Source organism: Epinephelus fuscoguttatus, linkage group LG5, assembly GCF_011397635.1.
Source record: "Epinephelus fuscoguttatus linkage group LG5, E.fuscoguttatus.final_Chr_v1".
Classification (NCBI taxonomy): Eukaryota; Metazoa; Chordata; class Actinopteri; order Perciformes; family Serranidae; genus Epinephelus; species Epinephelus fuscoguttatus.
The window spans coordinates 37,372,605-37,400,327 of NC_064756.1; the positions used below are offsets into that span (position 1 = coordinate 37,372,605).

General features: G+C 39.3%; 1 protein-coding gene across 2 annotated transcripts in view; it reads left to right on the plus strand.

The window, feature by feature from the left end:
• The window catches only part of LOC125889277 (mitogen-activated protein kinase kinase kinase kinase 5-like), a 49,617-nt gene extending 22,319 nt beyond the window's left edge, over positions 1-27,298 (plus strand). Inside the window, exons 2-32 of one of the 2 annotated variants that reach the window (XM_049577118.1) lie at positions 891-948; positions 1,423-1,513; positions 1,599-1,663; positions 2,665-2,720; positions 2,852-2,899; positions 4,239-4,281; positions 5,272-5,344; positions 6,429-6,560; positions 6,952-7,014; positions 7,255-7,336; positions 8,310-8,426; positions 8,722-8,803; positions 9,537-9,589; positions 9,681-9,727; positions 9,807-9,851; positions 10,793-10,813; positions 10,904-10,949; positions 11,571-11,724; positions 12,321-12,421; positions 14,229-14,270; positions 14,769-14,847; positions 14,962-15,038; positions 15,297-15,357; positions 18,382-18,484; positions 18,593-18,651; positions 20,062-20,165; positions 21,847-22,024; positions 22,274-22,342; positions 23,538-23,630; positions 24,013-24,139; positions 25,037-27,295. In XM_049577118.1, the coding sequence (XP_049433075.1) occupies positions 891-948; positions 1,423-1,513; positions 1,599-1,663; positions 2,665-2,720; positions 2,852-2,899; positions 4,239-4,281; positions 5,272-5,344; positions 6,429-6,560; positions 6,952-7,014; positions 7,255-7,336; positions 8,310-8,426; positions 8,722-8,803; positions 9,537-9,589; positions 9,681-9,727; positions 9,807-9,851; positions 10,793-10,813; positions 10,904-10,949; positions 11,571-11,724; positions 12,321-12,421; positions 14,229-14,270; positions 14,769-14,847; positions 14,962-15,038; positions 15,297-15,357; positions 18,382-18,484; positions 18,593-18,651; positions 20,062-20,165; positions 21,847-22,024; positions 22,274-22,342; positions 23,538-23,630; positions 24,013-24,139; positions 25,037-25,133 (2,466 nt within the window). In that variant the 3' untranslated portion in view covers positions 25,134-27,295. Of the gene's footprint in view, positions 1-890; positions 949-1,422; positions 1,514-1,598; positions 1,664-2,664; positions 2,721-2,851; positions 2,900-4,238; positions 4,282-5,271; positions 5,345-6,428; positions 6,561-6,951; positions 7,015-7,254; positions 7,337-8,309; positions 8,427-8,721; positions 8,804-9,536; positions 9,590-9,680; positions 9,728-9,806; positions 9,852-10,792; positions 10,814-10,903; positions 10,950-11,570; positions 11,725-12,320; positions 12,422-14,228; positions 14,271-14,768; positions 15,039-15,296; positions 15,358-18,381; positions 18,485-18,592; positions 18,652-20,061; positions 20,166-21,846; positions 22,025-22,273; positions 22,343-23,537; positions 23,631-24,012; positions 24,140-25,036 lie in introns of both variants that reach the window. The other variant, XM_049577117.1, reaches the window with a different exon arrangement.
• Positions 27,299-27,723: the final 425 nt, after the last annotated feature.

The following is a 27,723-nucleotide window of genomic DNA, read 5'->3' on the forward strand; positions in this document are numbered from 1 at the left end:
AACAAAACCATTTTTTGTAGGTTGCAAACATATTTATTTCTGCTGTAAAGTTGGGCATTTTATCATGGGAGTTTGTGGGGATTGACCTACTTCTGTTACCAGCCTCAAGTGGCCATTAGAGGAACTGCAGTTTTGAAACTTTTGCATTGGCTTCATTTTTCAGCCTCGGAGGTTGTTGTCATACAGTTGTCATACAAAAACAACAACCTATCATTCATAATAAGTCCTATCAGAGTTCAAAGTAAATGTAGGCTATTTTCTTCAAAACACTGAAAGTCTTTGTAGCTTTTTGGTTCTTTACATCTTTAGGTAAGGTGCCATACTGCTTGAGTTCAACAACAAAGGGTTAGCAACAGTCCTAGAGCCAGCAGATATCCACTGGATAACGATCTGAGTTGAGAGATGAGCAGAGAGATCTGGTTAGATGGAGGAATGTTTAACGTAGTTCATTTACACAATGTTATGACACAAAGCTAATTTTAAATCAGCAAAGTATCCCTTGAATGCATCAATAATCATCATCCAATAATATAATATACTGTACTGTTCTAAAATGGGTCATGCTGCATGATGAGTACTTTTACTTTTGGCACCCACAGGGAATACTTCATCCCCCAAATAACCATTTTTCCATCACTTAGTCACCCACTGTTACGCAGAATTCAGGCAGAAAGAGTTGTTTTTCTTTCATGCCTCCATGGTGAATGGAGAAAAGTTTTGAAGAACTGAGCTCATAGAGGACATAGTCGTAGTTATAGTCACAGTAGAGTATTTTTATTTTGTAGTATTGCTACTTTTACTCCAGATGTGAGTACGTCTTCCACCACTGGCATTGACTGGTTGCCACAGTGTAAAGATAATAACCTGTTTATGTGTCTTTGTGTGTTCAGGCACGTAATAAGCAGAATGGAGAGTTGGCGGCCATCAAAGTCATCAAGATGGAACCAGGTGAGGATTTTATGTGATTGTTTATCATTTTAAGAGCAAGGCAGTGAGGGCACTGAAAAAAAAGCCTATATATATTCTACCCATGCACCTGGATGAAGGTAATAAACATGTTTCCAGCTTATATTTACTCAAGTACTGCACTCAAGTATGCTCACATGGAGGGTTTGGAGTATAGAGAAATATTCTAAATAATAGTTAAATATTCACACATTAGTTCAAAAAAGAGGATAGTGTTTGTTTTGTAGCACATGCTCCTTGTTTCAGGGACCTTTAACTACATTTACAGACCCCTAGTAAAATAACACCTGAGCAGACATTGCATCTGCCAGTATTATAGAGACAGACAGGAAGTATTCAGATCTAAAATCATATTAGCTTGTAGTGTGTATATATCCACTGACTCCACCTTTGTTCGTATGCAATGTGATGGAAATGATAAACATGTAACCTCTCTCTTTTTGTCCGGCTCCACAGAGGATGACTTTTCTATCATCCAGCAGGAAATCATCATAGTGAAGAGCTGCAAACATCCCAACATAGTGGCCTATTATGGCAGCTACATACGGTGAGCTGTCTGTCTCTGTGCTTCCTCTCTCTCTCTCTCTCTTATTAATCTCAGATACACAAGTTAACTCTTCTTCTGTCTGCAGAGCCAATAAACTGTGGATCTGTATGGAGTTCTGTGGAGGAGGCTCTCTGCAGGATGTCTACCACGGTGAGTGTGTCACCCACTGGTATGTAAACTCCTGTTTTGAAGCCTCAAGTTCAGCATTTCAGCCATCACCATCTTGGTTTTTTTGGAGTCAGAAGTGGCCGTATTTGGGCGGGAAGCTGGCACTGTGGTGGAGCTGACTGGATCTGACTGAGAAGTCAAATACACTATCAGCAGACAGCCTGTCACTTAAATATGTGTAACTTTAAGCCTAGAAATGTAAATGGGTGGGTTATATAAAAATTCACCCCCTGTACAGTTGGTCATGAATGTTGAAAATTATCTTTAAGCCAAAACCTTGTTTTGTACCAGGTTGTAAACATGTTCATTTCTGCTGTAAAGTTAGGGGAGATTTGTGGCGATTGACTTACTTCTGGAGCCAGCCTCAAGCTTAGAAGAGCTACAGTTTTGGCTTCATTTTCAGTCATGGAGGCTGACACTTGGTTTTGACAGAGGAAACAACATGGCGGCCAGCTGGTGTCAAACAATCTCGAGGCAGGCATACAAAAATATGGAAGTACAATTAAACAACAGTCCTTGAGCTAGTGAAAACAACACAAAAATAAAAACGACAAACAAACGGTAAATTATCCCTTTAAGACAGACATAGACATATAACATCTTAAATTTCAACAGTAAAATACAACTCAGTAAAAATAATTTAACATCTAACCGAGAAGATATGAAATGAATCCGCCTGTAAGCATCTTGAAAGGCTCAGAGCTGCTCCTACTAGCACTCAATACAGGATTATTTTTGACAACCTGAGTGACCTAGTCTGAATTAAAATGTTCCACTCCTCAGTTCTGATATGTTAAACAACATTCAAATCAGCCTGTAACACATATACACATAACACATATACATTATGCAACCATGTTACTTTTTTTTTTTTTTGAATGAAACATGAACTTTATTTGCTAAATATTTCAGTCATGTACTGCACTGCATAGGCTGTAAATTATTATTACACTGAATTATTAAATGTAAATTGTTTTCCACAGTGACTGGTCCTCTGACTGAGCCACAGATCGCCTACATCTGCAGGGAGATGCTGCAGGTAAAGTCGCACTGATTATTAATTACTCATTTCAATTAATAACTTAGCTTTTACTCTTAATAATCTGAAACTGTTGATAATAATGTTCAAGGCACAAAAACCCACTTGTGTGTATGTATGTGTGACACCAGGGATTGGACTACCTGCATGCACAGAAGAAAATCCACAGAGACATTAAGGTGACTTTTATTCTTCATTTTTGTTTCCTGTCTTATATTTATTTGTGGTAACAGCACGTTAGATAACAGTAGGTGACACTTGAAGACTGCTGTTGAAAAACTAGAGATGTTCCGATACCATTTTTGCCTTCCACTGCATTAAAAAATGAATAAATAAATAAATAAAAATAATAATAACAGCTGTATTCTACTAATCCTAAAACTAAAGCCTTGCATACTGTACACATTGCATTTTTTTTTTTTAGAAAATGGCAACTAAAGTTAACTTACATTAGCAAGTAGCTGTGACACTGGTGCATCCATGTACAGAGCTGAAATATAACAAACAGCTATACTTAAGCACATTTACTCACCTGACCAAAACAAGATGGCAGTTATTTCAGTCGTGGACCCAACCACACACAAAATAGTTACAGTCCACGAGACTTGTGTACGCTTTTATCAGCTCATTGTGTAATGTCAGTGATGTTAGGAGGTCTGGAGGATGAGGTCATTTGTAATGATGATCATGTCCACACCTGGCATATTAATCAAGTTTTCTTCATTTGTATGGAGCACATCCAACAGGAGTTTCAATTTTCTGACGATACCTGCAGCGTGCAGGTTCATCCAGCCCTTTTATGTAGTAACAGTATATGGATTTATCTCTGCCTGCCCGCTATCTGAATTTTGCACAAGAAACATGGTGAGGACTTACCCTAGATCAACTCAGAGTTCACACCCTGCCAAACACTGGTCTTCTGGGGAAAGTCCTGTGTTTTGTGACCCATCCACCGCCCCCACATGCCTCGTTACAAATTAGGACTGCCTGCTCTTGGATACCTGCTGCCTATGGTCTGACACTTGATCACCACCTTTTAATAAAACCCTGACCTTAGCTGAGTGCCATGGGGGTACACGCCCACAAACGGCCCGAATACAGTAAATGAGAAGAAACTAAGAAAATCCAGGCAGAGGGCAGAGCCTCTGCAGGAAAGTACACCACCACACACTGAGAGTGGGACTACTGCTGTATCAGTCTATACATCATTTTTAAGGAAAATCCTCCATAATATATCTTTAAGTAAAGGGTCTGAACTACGTCCTCCACCAGTGAGTAAACCGTACTTAATGTCGTGCAGCAGGAAATGAGCCGAAAATGAAGAGAAGATAAGCACATTACAACAATCAGCCCATCAAATGAACTTTTAATTGCACTTTTAGAGCTAACAGTTTTTTATCTCCATCCTGTGTGGGTTCACTTAAAGATCACTGAGTGGGAAAGGAGAGTTTTTGTATGATAAGATGTTTCTCCGGTTGTGTCTGTGTTGATGTTTCTCTCACCCTCTTTTGCCTCCAGGGTGCCAACATCCTCCTCAATGATCAGGGTGAGGTCAAACTAGGTAGGTGGATGTTTGCACTGTGTGCTCTGCGCTGCACCAGCGTGGTTAAGATGAGTCACTCACTGCATGAGCGATGGCCCAATTAACACATGTCTGCTGTCTCGTTTGGATGATATTTAAAGAGTGAAATGGGCCTCTGCAGTTTCCCACTGGTTGAGAATTTACTTGGTGATGGTCTGAATCCAACACTTAATATTTTGCTGCAAGGTGTTTCACTCATAATCAACATTCTTTATTCTTCTGCAGGTCCTTAAAAGTCCTAAAATTTCTTATATTAATTTATTTAAATATTGGGCATTAAAAGTCATAAATAGTCTTAAATTTGATTTGGTGAGATCTTAAATGCCGCAAACAGTCTATCTAGTTTATTTTATTCATCTTTTATTTTCTTTTTGTTAAAATCAGTCCACATTTCTGATGTTACAAATCTTTAAATTTGCCACTAAACCTATTACTGTCTTCTTACTTTATACTTGCACTTAGCTGATAGCAAAATAAAGATGAACCTAACTCATTCTAATAATGACCATAATCCTACATGAAACCTACCGCTGCATGGGACTACATATTTAACTTTATACTTACCTGCAATGCTTGAAAAAGAAGATCTGTCAAATAATCGGTCTTAAATTTGATTAAAATTATCTTGAAAATGTCTTGAAAGCATTTAATTTAAGTATCTGTTACCTGTAGACACTCTGAATCTAGTTGGGCATTCCCTTCTGCTTTAAAAACACAACCACTGTTTAAAAAATCCCTTAAATTAACCCACTTTCTGTTTATGCACTTGAGACATGTGTTAGTGCTTGTTAGTTTGTTGGTGTTGTCGCAGTGTGCAGTAGGAATACAAAGAAATCACTGAATTTGTTTTCAAGGCCTTGGTTTTCAAGACTCACAGAGCCTGCCATGTTAAGTGTATTTTTATTTTTAAAGTTGAGTGAGTGGTTATTGTGGTTATTATTTATACTATTTGTTTCCTCTGTTGTGTAGCTGACTTTGGGATCTCGGCTCAGATCACTGCCACTCTGGCCCGGAGGATGTCCTTCATTGGGACGCCATATTGGTGAGGTCAAACCCAGATGATTAGTCTCTCTGCAGCTTTGAATATAACAGGTCCTGTAAACACCTGAATGTAAACATTTAGTAAAACATTAACTGCAGCTGATTGTGGGGAGTATATTTCTCCCAACTCATAAATAAATTAATGTGTAATACCTTATGTATATATATTTAAAAGGACAGTTTCCCCTAAAATCAAAAATATCTTTCTAACAAACTACAACTGCTGACTGTATCACCGCTCAGAAGGAAGTGTGCATCTACTCATGGATAACAGGGTTGTACTTGTGACAGGGCAAAATGTAAACATAAACTACGTCCTCCTCCACCAATTGTAATGTTAGCTAGCTCAGTGGTGCTGGCAGAAGATGATGCTTTACAAGGTAAGGCATGCTAATAATGTTAACATGTTATATTTGTGGGGAAAACGTGTCTAGCAAAAGACAAATGTTTTTCTGTGAATCTTTAGAGTTATAATTGAGCCAAATTTTGTACTTTTGTTTAATATTGTTGCTATTAAGTCATGTTCTAGGTATGTTAGTTGAATCAATCAAAATTAGTGCATTTGACAGGAGCTTAACACAGTGGCACAGAAGGTGTAATTGTGGAGAGTATAACACACCAACTCCAGGGAAGGCAGGCTACAGAAATGCAATGAAAGAGAAAGAGCAATGGCTCTTTTTTAAAGATTTTTTTTTTTAAAAAGTCCTCTTTTACATAATTTATTTAATCATAAGATGATTCAAGGCATTAAATAAAATAAGTTTTAAGTTTTAATCTAAGTCTAGATCAATAAATACCACTACATGCAAGAGGAAACATATGTATTTGGACTATCACTATGACAGATATTTAGTTTTGCTGCTGAAGATGATTTGAAATAGTTTTTATTGTCTGTAGCAGAATTGCTTCACTTAATAAAAACATTCCTCTTTGGTTCCTCTTTCATGTTTTTACTCAGCCAATGAGATTATTTCTCTTTAGATCAGCTTTGTCTCTGAACAAAAGTTGCAGTGTAAGTAGATCCACTCTGCACAGAAGGCCTGTGGTGCAAAAATCAGTTGTTGCTGTTCCTCTTCTGTCCTCAGGATGGCGCCAGAGGTGGCAGCAGTGGAAATTAAAGGTGGCTACAATGAACTATGTGACATCTGGTCCGTGGGCATCACAGCCATAGAGCTGGCAGAGCTGCAGCCACCACTGTTTGATGTCCACCCACTGAGGTAAATACACACTGACAGACACAACCTCACATGCCTTAGCGTGCACCTCTGCACGTACACACACCACTGTGAGTAAAGAATAAACTATAATTAGCCAATTGATGGTTGAATCTAATGAGTACATTAAGTGCTGCACAATTTTGAGCATTTACATTTTCTGCCACTTAATACTTCTGCTCCACCACATCAGGGGGAAATATTGCACCTTTTATTCACTCCAAGTCATTTGTCTGACTGCTTTGCTCTCCTCACTTTTCACACTGCAGTTATTGGCTCAGCTTACACAATGAGTCTGTTACAGGACAGATCAGGCCTGTGCATAGATTTGTGACATCCATGCACATAAACACAAACACAGAGAGATTCTCACTGACTGTATTTTTTCCTGCAGAGTCCTGTTTCTCATGTCCAAGAGCGGCTACCAGCCTCCTAAACTGAAGGACAAGTCCAAATGGTGAATAAAAACACATTATATTTAATAATTAAATCATGGATGCAAATATTGGTCTTACGTTTGTATTTCAAACCTTGCACAGACATTTTCGTAGTGTATATTTACACACATAAGAAGATAAAGACACCCTGAGTTTGTATAGTCTGCATATTAATCAGATTAACAGGATCTATGTACAATCATCTATTTTCTTCTTCTTATTTTCTTTTTCTTCTATTTCTTCTTTCTGATTGTCTCCAGGTCCTCCATGTTTTATAACTTTGTAAAGGCCATGTTGGTGAGGAACCCGAAGAAGAGACCCAGTGCCTCCAAGATGCTCTCAGTCAGTACCACTCACACATGCTCCAGTTCACGGTTATACTGTATAGTGTCAGCGCTGCATCAAACAGACGTAATGTGCAAGAAGAAACAAGCTGTCAGTTGAAGGGGGCAAACATTATTTATGGCTAATGCATGGTTTTAAAGATGTAGCAACACTGATTTGTGCACAAACTGTCATGACTGGCAGTTTTAAAGAGACACCACACAACTCGTAGCAGCTACAATTAATGTTTTTGTAACAACAGTTTATCAAGTGACAATGTGAAAGGTGTGACTCGTAGTGATGAACCTTCAGAGAATTATCACATGAATCTGCAGCTTATCTCGGCTCAATGGAGCTTTGTAGTTTCAGCTCATTGTTTTATCTGTCTGGCTCACAACTTTACAGTTGTGGTTTGACCTCTCCGCTCTCAAAGAGTCGTTTTCACAGATACAACTCTGTAAACCCACTGTACACTATGTGCAGCAGCAGACAGACACATTTAGAGACAAGCAGCTGAACATTACAGGACATTTAGCAGATAAAGAGACAGATATTTCCCTCAGGAGTTGCTAGAGACTAAAAACATATTGGGCTGATATTCATCAGGTGACACAAAGACTTCTAGTGAATCATCATGTGTCTCTGTATCTGCTAAATTTGTAAAGAGGGTTTGGGCTGTATCTATTTTTTCATACCTTCATGCCTTACTGACACTTCACAGGGGTATGACGGTACTTGTGTTAAAGGGGGGGGGGGGCTGATCTACTGGTGATAGAGGTCATTGTTGTAATGTTCATCATATCAATTTATAATGTGATGATAAGTCTATGTTGTATTAACAGCTTGGTTTCTGTGTCAACAAGTGGGACTGGACTGAGCTGGTTTTTATCTCCATTCTTCTGCTTATAGTCTCCATCATCTTACTCCTGCTCACTCACTGTTTCTGTCGTCTCTTTCCTCATTATTTGCTTTCTTTGTCCTCTCTCTGCAGCACATGTTTTTGACCCAGCAGTGTCTGAACCAGGAGCTGATCCTGGACCTTCTGGAGAAGTTGCGACACCCTGAGAAACTGAAGACCTGCATGGTGACGGAAGACGACGAGATGGAGGTGTTAATCATATTCTTATTAACACTTTATATGATAAACTGAGATAAAGTGCTCAATAGATATTAACAGTCTGGTCAATCACTCCTTAGATCAGGCAAAAATGATATGTAATGTGTGATTAATTTTTTTTTGTCTCAAAGCTTTTGGTGGTTCAAAATCAATTTTAGATTTGAAATGAAGCTTTAAGATATTTATTTTGCTAACCGATGGTCAGGGTGTCTATCCCAAGACCCTTCCTTCACCTGAGATTATAGACTCTGATGGAATTAATTACATGTTTTCTTGTTGGTTTAAGGTGGCAGTGCCTGGATCATTAAAGAGGATTCAGTCTATCAACAAACACAACCGGGCAGAGAGGACAAACTCTGACATAAGCTGTAAGAAAACATTCTTTCTCATTTTCATTAGTTTCTTTTTCTAGCAGTTTAATAATTCATGACAGCAAAAAACTTTATCTGCTGAAGAAAACGTGCTTTAATTCAGAAAAAGTAGAGTATGTACAATATAGTGGTAGAACTATAAGTAGTAATACTACAGTGTAAAAATGCTTAGTTACAAGTCCAGCATTCAGAAGGATTGACTTATAAATATACCAAAGGGGCTTACACATCAGGGATCTGGTCCCAAAGTGTACCATACCCAAGGCATGAGTCCACTTGAAAATATGGTCTCAGGTGTGAACACTAACAGTACCATAAAGCAAAAGTAGACTGTTATTTAGCACGACTACAAGAAGTTTTTAACAGGTTATGATACAGTTTCAATATAGTACTGATGCCTCTGTATCTGAGGACCAGTTTAAATCAGTCGTACCTAATGTAGAAATGCCCTTAAAGTATGAAAAGTAATAGTGCTCATTATGCAGAGTGGCCCATTTCAGAATAATGTCATATCATTGGATTTTAATTACTGATACATTTATGTGTTCATCACTTTAATTTTGCAGTTGCATTTATTTATGTATTTTGTTTGCTGAGAAGCTTAGCTTTGATCTTATTCTATTGATCTTATTCTTATTCTATAATATTCTCTTATTTAAGTTTCAATGGATAAATGAAATTTAGTGTTCATTTTGATTTAGTCAGATGTAACTCTTTATGTGTTGCTCAGTGGAACAGATTTACACTCGGAGGCCTGTGAAGAAAGAATCACCAAACACAACAGTAAGTTTCTAACACTTTTAATGTTGCCAACAATATACATTACAAACAAAAATATACAAACAAAACAAATTTTGCATGGTTTCTCTTACAGTTAATACCTTCAGTGGGATCAACCGGCAGCAGCAAGAGTCCAGTGAGGTAACTGGACCACAGGTCACACACATGGAGTCACATTAAATATCTGGTTAAAACTTCTAACCCCTCTTTTCTCTCTCAGAGATCAGGACACAGACTCAGACGATGACTATGATGACGTGGATATGTAAGAAAACATGTTTAACAAATGGTTATATTCACATACTTTACAGACACAGGTCTTAACTATTCAGTGGTGGAGGAAGTATTTAGAGCTTTTACTTAAGTAAAGGTAGCAGTACTACAGTGTAGACATATTGTGTTACAAGTTAAAGTCCTTTCAGAACTGAACTAACGTGAAGTCCACAGCAGTATGTGAGTTTATATGTAGCAACAACATTGTGCAGAAACCTACGTCAGGTCACATAGGAAACAATTCTCAGAATGCTAAAACATGCATGCATCAATCACAATTTAATTTTCAGAATAGGTTAGGAACACTAGAAGAAAACTACACAATGATAGAAAACCTTTAGTACTCGTGCGGAATGAAAGAAATTAATTATATCACATTACTGGATTATTATGTTGGATCATTATCATTATTATTATTATTATTATTCATTTGTATTAATCATCTAAATCAGCAAAGTAATTAAAGTTGTCAAATAAATATACTGAGAGTTAAAAAGTACAATATTTCCTTCAAAAAGTAGTTGAATAGGAGTAAAATAGAAAATAGAAATATCCAAGCACAAGTACCTCAAAATTGTACTCAAGTACACCACCAGAGGAAATGTAGTTAGTTACTTTCCACCACTGAATATTTTCTTATTTTGTAATTTGTTGAAGCTCAGGAGAAATATTTGATAGTGTGTCATATTGGCAGTATTAATGTTCCTATATTTTCCTCTTTATATAGAGTCAGTCATATTCAGTATGATTTTAAGTATAATTTTACTTCTTCATATGTCATCTGTGTATGTTTTGTGTATGTATGTGTGTTTAATGTCCAATCTGCAGAGTAAAGGGAAAAGTTTGAAAATAGAAAAAATAAATAGTTATATATTTACAGTATTGTAAAATAGATTTCACTGACACTTTATCGCTGTGTTTTGTCCACCTCAGCCCTACGATGACGGCCACCCAGTAAGTCTCAATAAACACAAGCTCACATGTATTAATGTGTACCTGTATCATTAACACACCAGACTGAACCAACACTCTCTCTGCCAACAGTCTCATAATGCCACCAGATGATACTCCGCCTCCACTTCCTCCGAAGGTGATTATTAATAATCTACACGTAAAATAGTATATCTGTATGTGTTCACTGCAGTGACTGTGGCTTTATATTTAAAGGTACAGTGTATAGGATTGAGGGAGCAATATATATATATATATATATATATATATATATATATGTTTTCTTTAGTCTATAATCACCTTAAAATAAGAAATGTTGTGTTTTCGTTACCTTAGAATGAGCAATGTATATCTACATAGGGAGCAGGTCCCCGCCATGTTCCACCGCCATGTTTCTACAGTAGCCCAAAACGGACAAACCAAACATTGTTTCTAAATAGGGCCATTCGTGTTTTGGCGCCGGCCACTGTAGTTAGCAGCCCCTCTGTAATGAGCAGCGTCAGGAAAACACCTTTTTTTTTTTTAAGCGCTCTCTGATAAACACAATGTCTCCAACATCAGGATAGACAAACTTGCATTACTGACTGCATGTACTCAGTTGCAGTTGCATCATGCCTCACACATCCAGTTTTCTGGAACACATCAAACTCCTTCCTGCTTCCTGTCATTTTCACTTTTTGGATAAGAGGCAGTTCATATACTGTTAAAAATGTAAATGCAGAGGACACTCATCATATCCTGATGTTGCCTGTGTGTGCAGCCCAAAGCTCGGACCAGCTCAGAGGAAAGCATGACAGGAGAAGACGACCGGGCAAGGAAACCCTCCTCTCTGTACGCCCCCTCCCCTCTCATCAGGACCTCCAGTGGGACCCAGGTCCGACCTGCGCTCCAACCACGAACTTCACGACACTCAGGTGAGCTGCCTCACCTTTACACTGGAGACCATGAAGAGGAGTACATTTACTCAAGTACTTAAGTACTAATTTGAGGTTCCTATACTCTACTTGAGTATCTCCATTTATACTATTTCATAAAAAATCCCAGAGGCAAATATATTCTTTTAGTTACTTTACAGATTCTAATATTTCATACCCTTCCTGTTCAGTGAAACCCACCTCTCCTGATTTTTTTTAATTTTAAATTAGTTTTTTTCTCATAACCTCAAGGATTAAGTGACAGTGACCATTTCAGTGCAGACTGGCTACGTTTAGAGTTGATACCTTAAAGGAGCAGTGTGTAGGATTTAGTGGCCTCTAGTGGTGAGGATTGCAGATTGCAACCGGCTGAGTCTCCTCCCATGACATGAGCATAAACTCCTGCTTAGGATTCCTTCACCATTCACTGTTCAGTATCCATATAGAACAACAGTGGCCGACACCTGGTCCATTTGTTTAGAAGAGGAAGACACCTCTGCATGTTTTCTGTTGTTGTAGTGCAGTTTCTGACTGAGTGTGTGTGTGTGTGTGTGTGTGTGTGTGTGTGTGTGTGTGTGTGTGTGTGTGATCGCTAGACCCTACATCCTTCCCTGTCCAGCGGATTGACAACCAGGCAGACCTCCTTCCTCCTGAGCTCCCCCCTAAAGGCATACGCAGACGGCAACCACCATCAAAGGTAGAACTGTGCCTCTACACCAGTGGTGCAATGTTATTAAGGTCATTTACTTAAGTACAAATTGGAGGTACTTGAGTCAATTCTTTTCTTGGCACTTTTTACTTCTACTCCACTTCATCTCAGAGGGAAATATCCTACTTTATAGGCAACTACATTTACTAGGCATCTCTAGCAACTTTACAAATTAAGATTTCTGTTCCACTGGGTAACGTTAGCTTTGTGGTGCTAACAGTTAGCCCTGTCACTGTGTGTATAACTTACACAGAGCTCCAGTCCCATAGCAGCAGTCTCATAATAAACAGAGAGAGAGGGGGCTGAGAGAATCAATCAGCTGCACGCAGCTTCACAACGAAATGAGATTTTAACCATTTATAATAGTTGAATTTGCAGTGAAGTTGTGGTAATGTGACAAAATTGCAAGGTAGGCGCAGAATTCACAGGAATATCCTGAATTTGTGTTAATTGTTGCAATTGCAACATCACAACTGCCTAGAGGGAATGATTATTAAACACGCACTTCCCAGGCATTTGTAGCACTCACTCACTTATTAGGCAGTCCAGCTGCCAGCTAACTGCATAGGCCAATAGACCAGACTGCATAAAAAGAATACAACACAAATTCTATAGATATCAATTTGACGTGTTTGGATGATAATTTCGACATTTCTGTTGAAGTCTTGTTAAAAAGCATTTGCTTTATGGACATGTCTAATAATTATTGTGCAACCTTGCCTGAGTGTTTTCGATGCCTCATCAAATGAAGGTTGATCACCATCATGTTCCGTCAGTCTTCCCCTGTCCAAGTGGATCAATGTCCCAACAAAGTGGCCGGACATCTGTACACGTATAGATCTTTGGATTATGATACGTATTAGTATTGTTATGCTAATTGCTGTCTGAAAATAACTAGCCTGTTGACAGCCCACTGTTTAATCTGTAGGCTCACATTTAGTTGGAGACAACATTCTGATGCTGCTGTACTGTATGATAGTGTCACTGCAGCAGCCTCCCACCCGAGCTAATGTTAGCTCTCCATCAGTAGTAACTGATGTCAGCATCATTAAGAGAGTTACCACAGTGACAGTGAATATTGGCGTATCTGAGGTGCCTCAGATCTCAGTGTGACGCTTTTCGGCATTTGTTTCTCTCATGATGTGAGAGCGAGTATCTTTTCCCCAAAAGTGGGCAGGACTTTGGCGCTGATGCAATGCCAGTCTGGTCTTTGTGTATCAGGTGGTACTAGTGATTTTTCAACAGTCACGCAGGGCAGCACTAGATTTTAAATTAGTAACACACAGAACAAATTTGTGTTATTTCAGACATGTTTTGGGTTTTTATGAATATATCAAAACTTCCAAAACATGCTGTTAAAACTATGTCAATGGTTGAAGTTAATTTTCCTGTAAAAACATGGTTTCAGCTTCACACACTTTGCCTATGAATAATGTTAATAATTTCAACGTTTGGATAATAATGTTAAGGTAAAACAGAAGAACATTGTGAAGGTGTCACTTTGGGCTCTGGACTATTGCCACTATTTTTGCAGTTGTACTTAAATTAAGGATGTGAATACTTCATCCACCCCTGCTGTACGTAAGCTGCTATTATAACTGTTGTGTAGAAGACACAGAAACTGTGTTAAAATAAGAGAAAGTAGAAGAAAGTAGAGATGAAATTAGTGCAGGTGTAAAGGGAATGACTGTCAGTTTATGGTTGAGATTTACAGAGGCTAATGTTGAGCTGTAGTTTATGTAGGCTTTCCGTTTCTTCTTCACACCTATCATGAGTTCTTCCTTTTTGTTCTCAGGACCCAGCTGAGTGTGTCAGCCCCGTCATGAAGAAACCTCCCGTGAGTTTTCATTGCTTCTTTTTTGTTTCTCTTATCATCACCACTGCTGAGTGTCTGAGATGTGTTTGGTGTTTCACCTGTTATGATTTAAAGGAGCAGTGTGTAGGATTTAGTGGCGTCAAACCAGCTGATCATCTCAAGCTCCTTTTTACCCTCACTCATGAACAAGACCCCAAATTACTTGAACTCCAGATACAATACAGCCAATACAGACATAACAACCCCCTTCCTTCCTCCCGTGTGACACGGTCAGGGGTGGTTTTCCAAGCCACTCTCCGCACGATTTCAGAAATAGTTCATAGCTAAGGATCATTAAATATCTAAATACACAATCATCACTGAAACAGTTTTAATTTTGTAAGAGTCCTGAAGGTTTTTAGTAGTGGGCTATACGACACAGATTAATACAGTCATTTTAGTATGAGACTTTTTGTAGAGACTTGAAGTTGTATCACTGGGGACAAAATGAATAATTGAATGCCCCTCATCTCTCTCCAGGTCTACTTTAAAAAGATCTTCCACGGCTGCCCTCTTAAACTAAACTGCTCCACAACGTGGGAGAACCCAGCCACCAAAGGTTGTATCATCCAGAGAATAAAGCACACAGTAAATTCTCTGCTCTCTCTCATGCTATCAGATTTCTGTTTTATCTGTCTGACCAGCCTGTGTTTCCTCTCTCTCTCTTCCTCAGACACACATCTGATCCTGGGGGCAGAGGAAGGGATCTACACCCTGAACCTGAGCAGCTCAGAGGCCACCATGGAGCTGGTAGGCCTTTTGTCTCATTTAATACACAGAGCGATGCCAGTATATGACATATATATGTATATGTATTTGCTAATAGTTTCGCTTTAGTAAGGTTTTGACTGCAGGAGTTTTACTAGTAGTGTAATATTTTTACAGTGTGGTATTAGTAAAGGATCTGACTACTTCTTCCACTGTAGAAGAAGAAGTAAGGCTTTTGAAAGAGATACCGGAGCAATAAGGAAGCAGTGACTGAAAGGATGCCTCTTTTTTCTCTTTCAGTTGTATCCAGGGAAGTGTACCTGGGTCTACACCATCAGTAACGTCCTCATGTCTGTTTCAGGTAAATCTAAATAGTGTTAAATATGAACTGGATCCTCATTTAGTTGTGTGGCTCTGTTCTCTGACACTTAAAGAACAGACTAAAGAGCTGCTAACAAAGCAGCCGACATGTTAAGGATTTCTTGTTTTCTGCACATTGGCTAACTGACTTAGCTACAGTGGCTCACTAACACAAACTAAGAGATTTAATTAATCCTTTAAATCTCTTTATTTTTACCACAATGTGTTGCTTGTTGGGCTTTTATTCTGTCCTGGTCTTTCAACAGATTTCAACAGATTAGAGTAGTAATTTAAGTTTTAAATAATTTAATTTGTTGTGTTAAACATCAGTGGTCTGAACCAGAATCTTAAGAAAGTGGTCAAAATCTGGATGAAGATATAAATATTCCTTCATTTATCATATTCCTTTGTCATATTATTAGTTTGCTCAGTGGCCTTTGGCGTCAGATATGGACACACTGAGGCAGCCTTTAGGCAGTGAGGCAGTGGTATGAGACACACCTTGCAGCAGCATTTTTTTGATGCTCCGAGTAACTGCTGTTGCATTCAGAGTGACAAAAGGGACTTTAAGCAGTGGCGGATTTTGCCACAGCTACGGCTCCCGGAAATAAATCTCTCCTGGCTCTGGTGCCATAGCCGTCAAATCCACAGTAGTCATTAAGCAGGTTGCTGCAGTAGCTGTCAGGTCGGAACAGCTGATCGATCACCACGTGACAGGGGTGAGCGTAAAAACACAGCTCAAGTGAGCTATCTCAGTTCGGTCAAAATGTCTTTCAAAAGAGCCAGAGAGGAGTTGCTCTATGCATTAGATGACAAGTTAATATCAGAGGAAGAGTTTTTGTTATTATATGACGTGAACAAATCTAAGAACTTAGATTTACCATATCAACACTATATGCGCGTTTTCACCTGGATGAAATGGAGGAGGATGAATGTCTGGTGGAGTTCAGAGTGAGAAAGTGCGACCTTCCAGTGTTGGCAGATGTGCTCGGGATTCCAGACAAGTTCATCTGTGATCAGTGTTGTGGGAGGGATGGAGGGCTTATGTATGCTCCTAAAGAGGCTGGCATGAAGGAATGGAATAAAGACTAATGTACATAGTATAGGGTATACTGAGAAATTATATACCGTATGCAATGCAAGGATGAGGGGAGAATATAGCCTATAGCAGAAAATATTTCACTATGGTTTTTATACAGTGAAATATACATAGTATCCTGCGTCTGTGGGAAAGGATCACTGAAACATGTAATATAAGATAGTAAGATAGTGTGTCACTATCAATTGTAGAACACGTTTCATTTCAGAAATATAATGAAAACCATTTAACCACGTGTTGTAGCGACTACTTGAGATGCTTTGTTTTCTCGTAGTGAGTCAGCGGGCTACGGCAGACAACACCGGCACTACGGTTTAAGTCTCGATCAGCGGAGTGCAGATCTATTTCCTGGAGCCGTAGCCGTGGCAAAATCCGCCGCTGCTTAAAGTCCCTAAAGTCTCCATAGGGCAGGTGGGAGAGGAGGAGTATGGGTCAAACAAACTCCAGACTTTCACCCGGAAGATCGCTGTTCGTTTCCTGTGTGAAACCAAAAGTCATTCAAGTTATGTTAATGTAGTGTGCTAGTATGTGTAGTACACTACGCTTGTGACTCATGTCAAGTAACATATAAGATGGATGTTGTTGTGACATTACATCACGTTAGTAACAAGCATGCTTTTATTGCTTTAACTAAGGAAATAAAACTAAAAAACAATTCTTGGCCTTTATATCAACTTTATTTTGAAAGGAGAATGCATGCATTTAACAAGAAGAGACTGTACATGTCCTGTGAAAACAGAAGTTTAATTTGAAAAGACAGAATGCATGTAACAAGTGTAAAATGACATACCATACCTGATCGTCCAAAACTGATGCAGAAGGGTACTTGGTGCATCACATTTTGACATGTAGGGCCACTCATATTTGATGAGTTGGAATGAGAGTGTGTGCATATAATACTATTGAAGAAGCAGGTCAGTGACCTAATGTACATTACTGCCATTTAGATGCAGGGTTCCCAAGGTCATGGAAAACGTACAAACATCATGAAATTTCCCAATCACAATTTTCAGGCCTAGAAAAGTCATGGAATTTTGTTGCGTGTAAAGAAATTGTTATTGTAATCTTCCATGGGTAATCTTCCAAGTAATGGCAAATGTATTTTCTGCAGCTATAGATGTAACATAGCTCTAATATGATGTGTGAACTTGGATTTAAAATTTGGTTTCCCATCCAGAAAAGCATCAGTGACCGTTGATCATTATTGAACCACAACAGTGCAACTGGGCTCTTAATATTGAGTTAGTCTGTTTTTCTTTTGGCTCTCCGCAGTCAACTCAGTGGTCAGGGGATAATTGCACTGCGATTTGTGAGTCCATAGTACACTCAGCTGATATTCCAGCAGTGCTAACCCTAGACTAACATTCTGAAGAAGAGCTTTGCTACAGCAACACATTGCCTGTTAATTCCAGCTTGTTATAGACACTATAGTGCACTTGTAAGTGAAAGAGGAACCTGTAAATCTTCACACATTTGGATGCTAAGCTTTCAGTTTCTTGTACCAATGACTGCTGATGTCTTCTGTTCTTAGTCAGCTGTTGCTCAGAGGGATCTTTGTCTCTTTCAGTTGTCAGTCTGGTTGCACCACTGAACAGTCTTTTGTTTTCCATATACAAAACAACCCCTTCATACTAAATCTCATCTGTTTGTAAAGAGGACTGTCTGCAATCTAAAAGCATCAAAGACCCTTCAAACAGGAGGAGTCCTTTCAGACATCTGACTGGACCCAATCAAAGTTTTGTGGCAGCAGATTTTACAAACTTTTGAACAGTAGTCGACACATGTGATGCTAAAACTGGGTGGTTCAGTAGTAAGCACGTATGCGTGTTTTCTGCATGTCTGCAATGATTAAGTTCAGGTGGTTTGGAGTCTCTACGCCCTGTAATAAAACTAACTTTCAGTCTGCGCCTGCTTTTGTGTCTGCAGGTAAATCATCGCAGCTTCACTCTCATTCACTCAAGGAGTTGTACGAACAGGCTCGAAAAGACCAGAGGATGGTTTCCTTGCCGACGCACAGACTGCTACCAAGGTAACACTGGACTTTCTCTCTCTCTGGTTTGATTTGAAGATAATGTCTCAAAAAAAAAACATATTTGCTAATGCCAGGTGATATTTTACACTTGTATTTTGTCTTCAGGAAATGTGCAGTGACGAGTAAAATACCTGATACCAAAGGCTGCAAGACCTGCGCAGTTGGTAAGACAAAATTTATGACAACAACAAAAAAAAGTTTTATGTTTCAATGTCTGTGCAGAGTCTTTTTTTGTTATGCATATTATTACATTTAGGCATTATGTCACTCCCTTCACTGCAATATCAGTGAATCCTTCAAATGCAGTTGCATAGGATGATTCTCTTTAAATTGCTATTTGCCTTTTGCCTTTTTGAAACTAAATTAGCTGCACACTAGTTTGAGGATTTAAACTGTATTGTCTTGAATAAAGGCTGGCAGTCAAATAGAATTAGGTGCCAAATACAGAAAAAAGAAAAAAAAACAAGAGTAGATAGACTCCTGGTGCCTGTCATATGATGTGTACATTTTCAGCACTATAATTTTGTAAATTCAACAATGTAATTATGATATTTTCAGCAATTTGTTGTTCCGGATCACTCATAAATCAGTTGGTGACGCTGTGTCATCTTCAATTTGTGGAGAAAACATTGTTTTTCTCGCATGCCTCATTAGAAAATGGTAGACATATTGTTTTGCTGACTGATTGGGGTCCACATTTAACAATAAAATTATATCAAAACATCCATTTACAAACTCTCACAAAACTCCTGCAGTTTAATCCAAGTCTCCTTTATCCAGTCGTATGCTCAGAACTTCACAAACACATGCAAAACATCAGTATTGGAGTCTAGCTTTAAAGAGAGCATAGATACAGTTCACTTTTGGTTCAATTGTAAGAGACTTCTCTGCAAATTTCACACTTTACAAAGTGTGAAAGTTTTTTACATCCCCCAAAAGCCCTTTAGACAAGGGGTGTCAACTTGATTGAGACAAGGTGAGGACAAAACTGTATTTTTAACTGTGTGACAATATCAGACAAAAAACACAGATTCGGTGTGCACTGGCGTTTATTGTCCCATTTTAGTCAGTGTGTGTGTGTGCGTGTGTGTGTGTGTGTGTGTGTGTGTGTTAATGTACCAGCCAAATTTTATTTTGTAGTCATGTAAATTCACCACAAGAAGGCAGTCCCTACATTTGAAGTAACATGAGGGAGTGCTGCAAATGTTTCACAATAAAAGCCTCATTAGGAAATGAAGGGTTTGGATTCTGTCCACTGACATGCTAGAGGCTTTTAATTTAAAATGGATACTGGAAGTGCTGAGTTTGTATTAACAGTGTAATGCAGTAACAGTGATTTAACAGGGCAAACAGGAGCAGATCAGAAAAGGAAGAGGCGTCATACTAAAATATGAGTAAATATACTTATTAGAGTGAATATATCTCTAATATTTAAGCCTGTTTCAAATAAAGGCCTGGTGCCCTCTGCAGCTGAGGTTAATAGTTAGGAATTTGAGAATTAAACTACATTAATAAAACTAAATGAGGCAGATTCCTGTTTGGAGAGAGAACCAACTGAAAGTTGTCTCCTGCAGCAGGTAGCATGCAACGAGGCTGTGTGTTCCTGTGCTGTGGTCTGGAGTCCAGCGTTGTGCTGCTGCAGTGGTACGAGCCCATGCACAAGTTCATGCTCATTAAGGTATGTGTGTTAAAACTGTCAATATTAAAAAATGTGTTCTGTAATCGAATATTTCTGGAAAGCAGAGGGTAAGATGTATTTCACTCTGCGGTGAAAAGTTACTATGTACAGTTACTCAAGTACTGTACTTAAGTGCAGGTCCAAGGTACTCAAGGTACTCAAGTATTTCTCAAACAGGTACAGTGTAACACTGTGATAAAGGAAAACTGCTAAATTGGAGATTTATTATGAAAATAATGCAAAACAATATGTGCAAGTTGAGATGATGTCTGTTGATGCCATGAGTTTATCTTTGTAAGTTTTTTGTTGGACTGCTCAAGGATAACCACTGCATTTTTTTAACCTAGACCAATTTTAGGTTTTTCTAACCTAAAATTGGTCAAAGATGTAGATCTTAGATCGGGCCCAAAAAATCCAGCCCAAACCCACCCGAGCCCGTGCATGTTCTGTCCAAGCCCGGCCTGGCCCGGCCCGGCCCTTTAGCTGTAGCCTGGTTTAAACTTGACATTTTTTTTTTAAGGATACGAACGTGGACATTGAAGGCTGACTCTCATCTTTCTTTCCATGGCAAGCCTTCCTCATGTGCGTGGCCAGTGGTGCCGTCAAGGGGGGGGCCACGGTTAGTGTGATAAGTAGCTGGTTCCATAGCCTAGATGTATTATGTGTCATATGTATTATGAGGAGCCCAACCCATCTGAGCCCAAGGATAATGGCAGGAAATTACGGCCCGAATCGGCCCATGGGTCGGGTCGGGTTCAGGTTCGGGCTCGGGCAGAGAATTTAAGCTCTACAAAGATGATGTGAACAAAAATTGCTTTAACTGGACCAGTATTGAGCGAGTGTCCAGTGGCCAGCAGCTGTGGGACTGGCTGCAATGGAAGTACACGGGGACAATTGAACATTGTCACAGTATGTCCATTAAAAGTGGTTATTTTTACCACTGACGGGCTCAGATTGTTAATATAAGTGTATGAAGTGTCTCTTTACCTTTAACTTGATCTGGTCTGTTTGTTATTGCCTCGTTGAGCGGAAGTCGCCTCCTGAAATATCAAGAGATGTCACTTGTTGCTGTCAGACAACAGTGGAAACGTGTAAGATTTGGAGAGAGTATAATAACTGAATCAACTGAAAGGTAAAGAGATACATACAGTAAGACAGTTAGAATAACAATCTGAGCCTGTCAGTGGTGAAAATAACCACTTTTAATAGAGAAACAGTGAGGATGTTCAATTGCCCCATGTGCTTTCATTGCAGCCAGTCCCGCGTCTGCCCGCCGCTGCCCGCTCACTCAATATTGGACCAATTTCAAAAATTGTTGTTTACATCAGTCTCTTTGACCAGTTTACACGGGAAAATAGGGTACAGGTTGAAAAATGCCAAAGTTACCCTTTAACACTGATAGCAGCCAGTAAAATGACTGCTGGCAGAGAAATAAAGCATTTTATGGCCACTATTAAAGTTAAGTGTCAGCATCAGACCTTTGACCTCACAGTGGTTATGGTTTTGAGAACAGACCCTCAGTGGAACACCGTGCTGCAGCTGAAAGATTGCAGGTTTAAGTGTCCTTGAACAAATCACTTAACCTGTCTGCTTTCCTTGCTGCCTTATGTGAGATTGTAAAACCACCCAGTGATATTTAAAAGCAGATTAAACTCTTGACTTTCCTCTCCCATGCTTGCAGCATTTTGACTTCCCCCTGCCCAACCCTCTGCGGGTGTTTGAGATGGTGTCCGTGCCCCAGCAGGAGTACCCGCTGGTGTGTATTGGTGTCTCTCGCGGGTCCAGTCCCAACCTGCCCGTCAATGTAGAATACATCAACCTCAACTCCAACACATCCTGGTTCACCAACACTGGCCTGGGTACGTTGATTCTGCATACATCAGGCTACTGATGATTTAAGTCTTTGACTTTCAAGGAGCAGCCTTAAATTACACATTACATCATCAGTTTAACAAGAAAAGACAAAAAAGGCAAATGTAAGGGTCATGAAATGAGTGAAATGGTATAAAACATAACCTAAAACAAACAAAATAACAATAACTGTGCGTGCGTGCGTGTGTGTGTGTGTGTGTGTGTGTGTGTGTGTGTGTGTGTGTGTGTTCTTACAGAGAGACCTTGTCCAGATGTAGTTCAAGTAAACCAGCTGGACAGCAGTTCACTGCTCGTCCTCCTAGAAAGTAAGTAAAACCTTTAACACCTTTAACAAGTGCTCACATGACAGACACACCAAACCAAGAACCAGTGGCAGCAGAGGCTGACTGTTGCATCGCCTCACATCATCTGTGTCTCAGCCAAAAAGTTACACTTGAACACATCGCAGAGACTACAGTCGATGGCCACCTTTCCTTTCTGCTAGGAAAGGAAATAACTCTCCATACCAGCAGTCGGCAGTAGTCTGTATTCATCATTCAAAAATGGAAACCAGAAGAGCCACAGCATGGGTTCAAGACACTAGTTAGCAAGTTAGCATATCAACAACAGAACCATATGCTGAAAGAACAAAGCACATTTACTGTGTGCTAGGGAACAATAACGCAAACAGTTATAAACCATTTTCACTAAAGAGCTCACTCGCTAAAAAAAACCCTCTTATTATAACAAATTTGTTTTGACCTCACCAACTCTGACTTTAGCTGTGTTTGCTTTCCTCACTTCTGTTTCTCTTGTCATGCACTGACCTGACTGACAATCAGAATGATTTCACTCACTGAAGGGCTCCGCTGTCTCTTACGCTGATTCAGCATGCTAAGTCGAAAAACATTGTGCATTCAGCTCCAACAAAACATTTATTTAAACACAGTTGTGTTACGCAGATTCGCTGCCTTTTAATATGGCAGGGCTTAATTCAGCTCTTTTCAAAGAGGCTTTATTGGTCATGGTAAGGTACTGAAGTAAGTGTGAAATAAAAACAAAACTTGTATGCGCACTAAGTAAACATCAACCAGAATTCAGGTTATATCCACCTCGCTGCTGATTGGTCAATACCACTCACTGCCCACCAAATGAGAGAAAACACACCTTAAAGCCTGTTTTGAGGAAACATGTCATTCTACCTGGAAACTGTTGCAAAAGACTGCACACTATTATCAGATTGCACATGCCCACAAGGGCTGACTAGTGCCAATGATGAGGGACGCACTGCAAAGACTGGATGACAGATGCTCACCAACAGCCTGAGATTGACCAACAGCTGTCTGTCAGCTTGGTGTGTCAGAAGTACTGCAAGAACATGTTTGGTTTGAAAATGGAGTTTGTTCAGGGATTGCTACATTCAAGTGTTTGTTAAACAGGGTGAGGATGAGATATATAATAGTATTCAGTGTACTTCTACTATTACTGTCTGTGGTGATACTAAGCATCTCTCCTCCACAGAGTCGGTACATATAGTCGGTCTGGAGGGGGAGTTGAAGAGCAGCAGGTCTATGACCCATGAGACCACCTTCTCTCATGATGTTGAGTCTATAGGTAAGAACATTAGCAGTAACTAAGTACATTTACTCACATGCTGTACTTGAGTGAAAATTGGAGGTAGTTTACCGGAGTATTTCCATTTTGCATCTTCATACCTGTAGCCTACTTCAGAACGTGTCAGAATAAATATTGAACTTTTAACTGCACATTTATTTGACAGATTTATTTAGTCAAGTGAAAACCATGTCATTTCAGATGTTTGTGATAAAGTGAAGGATGAAGTGCTCCTTTATTTTCACAGCATGGTGTCTGCACTTTTACACAAGTAAAGGATCTGAATATTTCTGCACCTCTGCAAACAAGTGAAGGCTGATACTATAGATGAGTAGCACTCAGCACTGACTCTGTCTGTCTGTCTGTCTGTCTGTCTGTCCAGTGTATTTTGAGGAAACGCTGCTGGCAGTGTGGCGTCACGGCTGGCAGAGGAGAGGACAAGGTTTTTCTGAGGTGCTGGAAGAAACCACCGACCACAGAAAGATCTACCGGCTGGTGCAGTCAGACAGGTACAGCATGTCTTCACTCATTCACTTCTGTGGTGTTCATGTCTGGTTTCTTAAATTCTCGGGTAGTTTATATAGATGGTCTCTTAAATTTAGAATTTTTCAACGTTTTTGAACTTTTCGGCTCCATGCACCACTGACCAACTTTCATGGAAATGAACAGGGCACCGCCCCCAATGCTGAGCTCAGGTCTTTTTATACATCCATTGAGCTGTTGTGTCATACATTATATAGTCTATAATTCAGATTATTAACACAGAATATGAGTCAACTAATAAGAATAAAATTCATAAAGTAAGATATATAAAGTAGTTCAAATTAGTTCCACCTTTACGAGCTGCAACACTGGCACACAATAACGTATCAACCATTTTAATCCAGTATCATATATATTACTGAGATGGGGCTTCCTGAGTAATGAGTACTTTTGGTACTTTAAGTAAATTTTGATGCCAATACATGTAACACTGTATTTTTATATTGTGATAGTGTTATTGATTCTTTCATCCACCACTGGCTTATTAGCAAACCCAAACCACAGCTGAGGCTGATGAGAGTGCTGGTAGTATTGTGGGTATTTGGTTTTAAAGTATTGGACAAAATTTTGACTTGTTGGCGGCACTGTAAAAAAGAGTCACATAATCTGTCAAATCAGTAGTTATCATCCTCTGAGAACCATGAATATCTGTACAAAATTTCATGGACATGCATCAGTTAGTCGTTGAGATATTTCAGTCAGACTGAGCAATATCTGAATATATTCTGGATTTGGACAGAAACATTTCTGTGATCCTATCCATTCATAACCCCTTAATAGGATTTCCATTGAGTTTATGCTGGTTTAAACTCCACTGTATCCATGCTTGACATCCTCTGATCTCCATGACCTTCTCACTGCAGGATGGTGGTCTTGGAGACGCGTCAGACAGACGACCAGTCGGGGCTGTCCAACCTGTACGTCCTGGAAATTGCTGAGAGCTACGTCATGCTGCCCTGACTCTCCTGTCTCCTGGCACAGGGCATGACGGGAAAGTCACACTTGTGTTTGAAGAACTTTAATCATTAACCCTGACAGGCATGGATGCCACAGTATTTTATTTTCTAATGGGAGGAGAGGAGATATATGAGAAGGAGAGGATTATTGTGTTGTAGCCTCCAATCTGGGGGAGTCTGCTCTTATTTATGCTGAGATCCAGAATCCAAAATCCAGACATCTGAGAAAACCCGAAGCGAACAGTGAAGGAAGGCCCTCCTCTAACACTAAAGAGGAGTATCTCAGTCGATCACAGCAGCAGCAGCTGCCTGCAGAGACTTAAACATTTGGCTTCCAGAAGATGCCACATACATAAACATAAAGGACTGGATGGACTCATGCTGTGTAGTTTGTATGTTGGTGTTCAAGATACACACTTCCTGCTGCCGTTACACTGTAATAAAGATAATTAACACAAGATGAGGTGAACTGTACTGATCTTGTAGTGGAAACAGTTAAAGTAGTATTTCACTGACTGAAAGATGGTCTTTTCATAAAACTGTGCTGTGTGTGCAGGAGAGATAAACACTTCTGAAATAGCTGTTACATACATGACCAGAGAAAACAGAGGAAAGGGGCTGAGGCATTTGCTTTTACTCAAGATGTAGAAACCCTACAACACAAAGAATGCACTGGACCTATAAATACTCTAGCTGGTGGGTGATGTAATGCAAGCTTGGCCATTTGTCCACAGGAAACAATATGATGGGCGTCTGGTAATAAATGATCTCCTATTACAATTAACCAGTAAACTAAAGTATGGTTCTGAAAACACTTCAGGCACACAGCAACAGAATCTTGGTTTATATTTGATCAACACAGCTTAGTTTTACCATTTCATCTAAGCACCCAGAAACAGCACTTGGCTTTGAAGCCAAATCTACATAGTGGCCAAAAGTTGATTTCCAACTTCCATGTGCGTTATGTGATGCCACTGGTCGAGAATGACTTTTTCCTGTAGACTTACAAGTCAGCTTACAACAGCCTCCTGTGTTGAGTCAAAACATCAAAATTCACCGCGCCACCAATGGCAGCGCTGTCAGTGGAAACTTCACAAACATCACAATAAAGCATCATCAAGGTCTAAAGGCTTTTCAAAACAAATTTGAGGTTGATCAGGTCAACCTGGGAAGAAAGGTACATCACACTATAAAACATGTCACATGTTCCTGTTGCCAGTAGGGGGCACTATATCTATACTTCAAAAATGGCATGTGATTGTCTTCAGGCCGGCACAAACTATTTCCTGTACTGTGGCAAAACATGGCAATTCGCCGCCTCACCTCAGCCATAACATTCAACAAAAACTCAAAAGCTTCACAATGTAGCATCACTGAGGTCTTTTGGCTGCACTGGCCAAATTTGAAGTTGATGCGCCAAATCACTATGAAAAATTTGTACAGCACCTGGAAATGGTTAAAAAAAAAGCCCTAAAGGAAATGTTGATTCAAAATGGCTGACTTCCTGTTGGGTTCAGGGTATGACTCCAAGAGATTTCTTTTGAATCTTGATATGTTACATGTGCCTCCTAATTTTCGTACCTCAAGGAGAAATGTACCGCAGGGACTGCTTCACTAAAGTTTTCTAGGGACTCTATCATGATATTTTTTCACATCCGAGCATGAAACCAATAAAATATCAAATTTTCACTAGTTCTGGTGCATGTGCAAAGTCTCATGAGTTTTCGAGCACCTTTAGTCCCTAAAAATATGATTGTTTTTGTGAAATAGTAATAAATGAAGCAATTTCTACAGGGTCCTTGCACTGGTCAGTGCTCGGGCTCTAATAATTCAGACACCAAGTGTATTATTTAGCTCTGAAATAGTTTTGGCCCCAAACGAAGAAGAATGAAATAATTCAAACATCCACTGTGTCCATGTCCTCACAGTATTTCATAATCAAAGAATACTGTGTGAACTTGGATTTTTGAATTTGTTTTCCACTAAAGAAACGCGTCAGCAATCCTTATTGAACCACAACAGTGCAACTGGTCTCTAAATACTTGTGTACTTTCAGTCCAAAGTTGGTGACATTCTGATCTTAACTTCCAGATTTACATTAATATGGTGGACACTGTCTCTAAATTTTCACTTTTTTCTGCTTGAGGGATCCAAACATTGACCAAATAAACTCAGTTTGCAGTAACAAAAAAAAAAACAAACAAACCTTCAAAAACTTAATGTATTAAAATTATGAAAAATTGGTTAGGGGTTTCTCAAAAACTAAAACTTTTTTTGGAGATTTGTTCCTCTATTATTAATTCCGTGTAAGTATGTCACATAGCTGTAGTGCTGCCTGTGTGTGTGTGTGTGTGTGTGTGTGTTCAACCCTTAATGTGTGTAATTTGTTGCTACAAAGAGGATGATGTACTGCATTATATTTTAATTTCCTTAAAGCCCTGCAGCAGTTAATTGTTTTTAATTTGTTCCTTACTGCTTTTATATTATTATTATTATTATTTTATATCTGCAGAAATCTGTTGTGTTGAACTGCTGAATGTAAAACTTTAAATTAATCCAATACAGCTGTCTACAGATGAATGTAGGAGCATCAG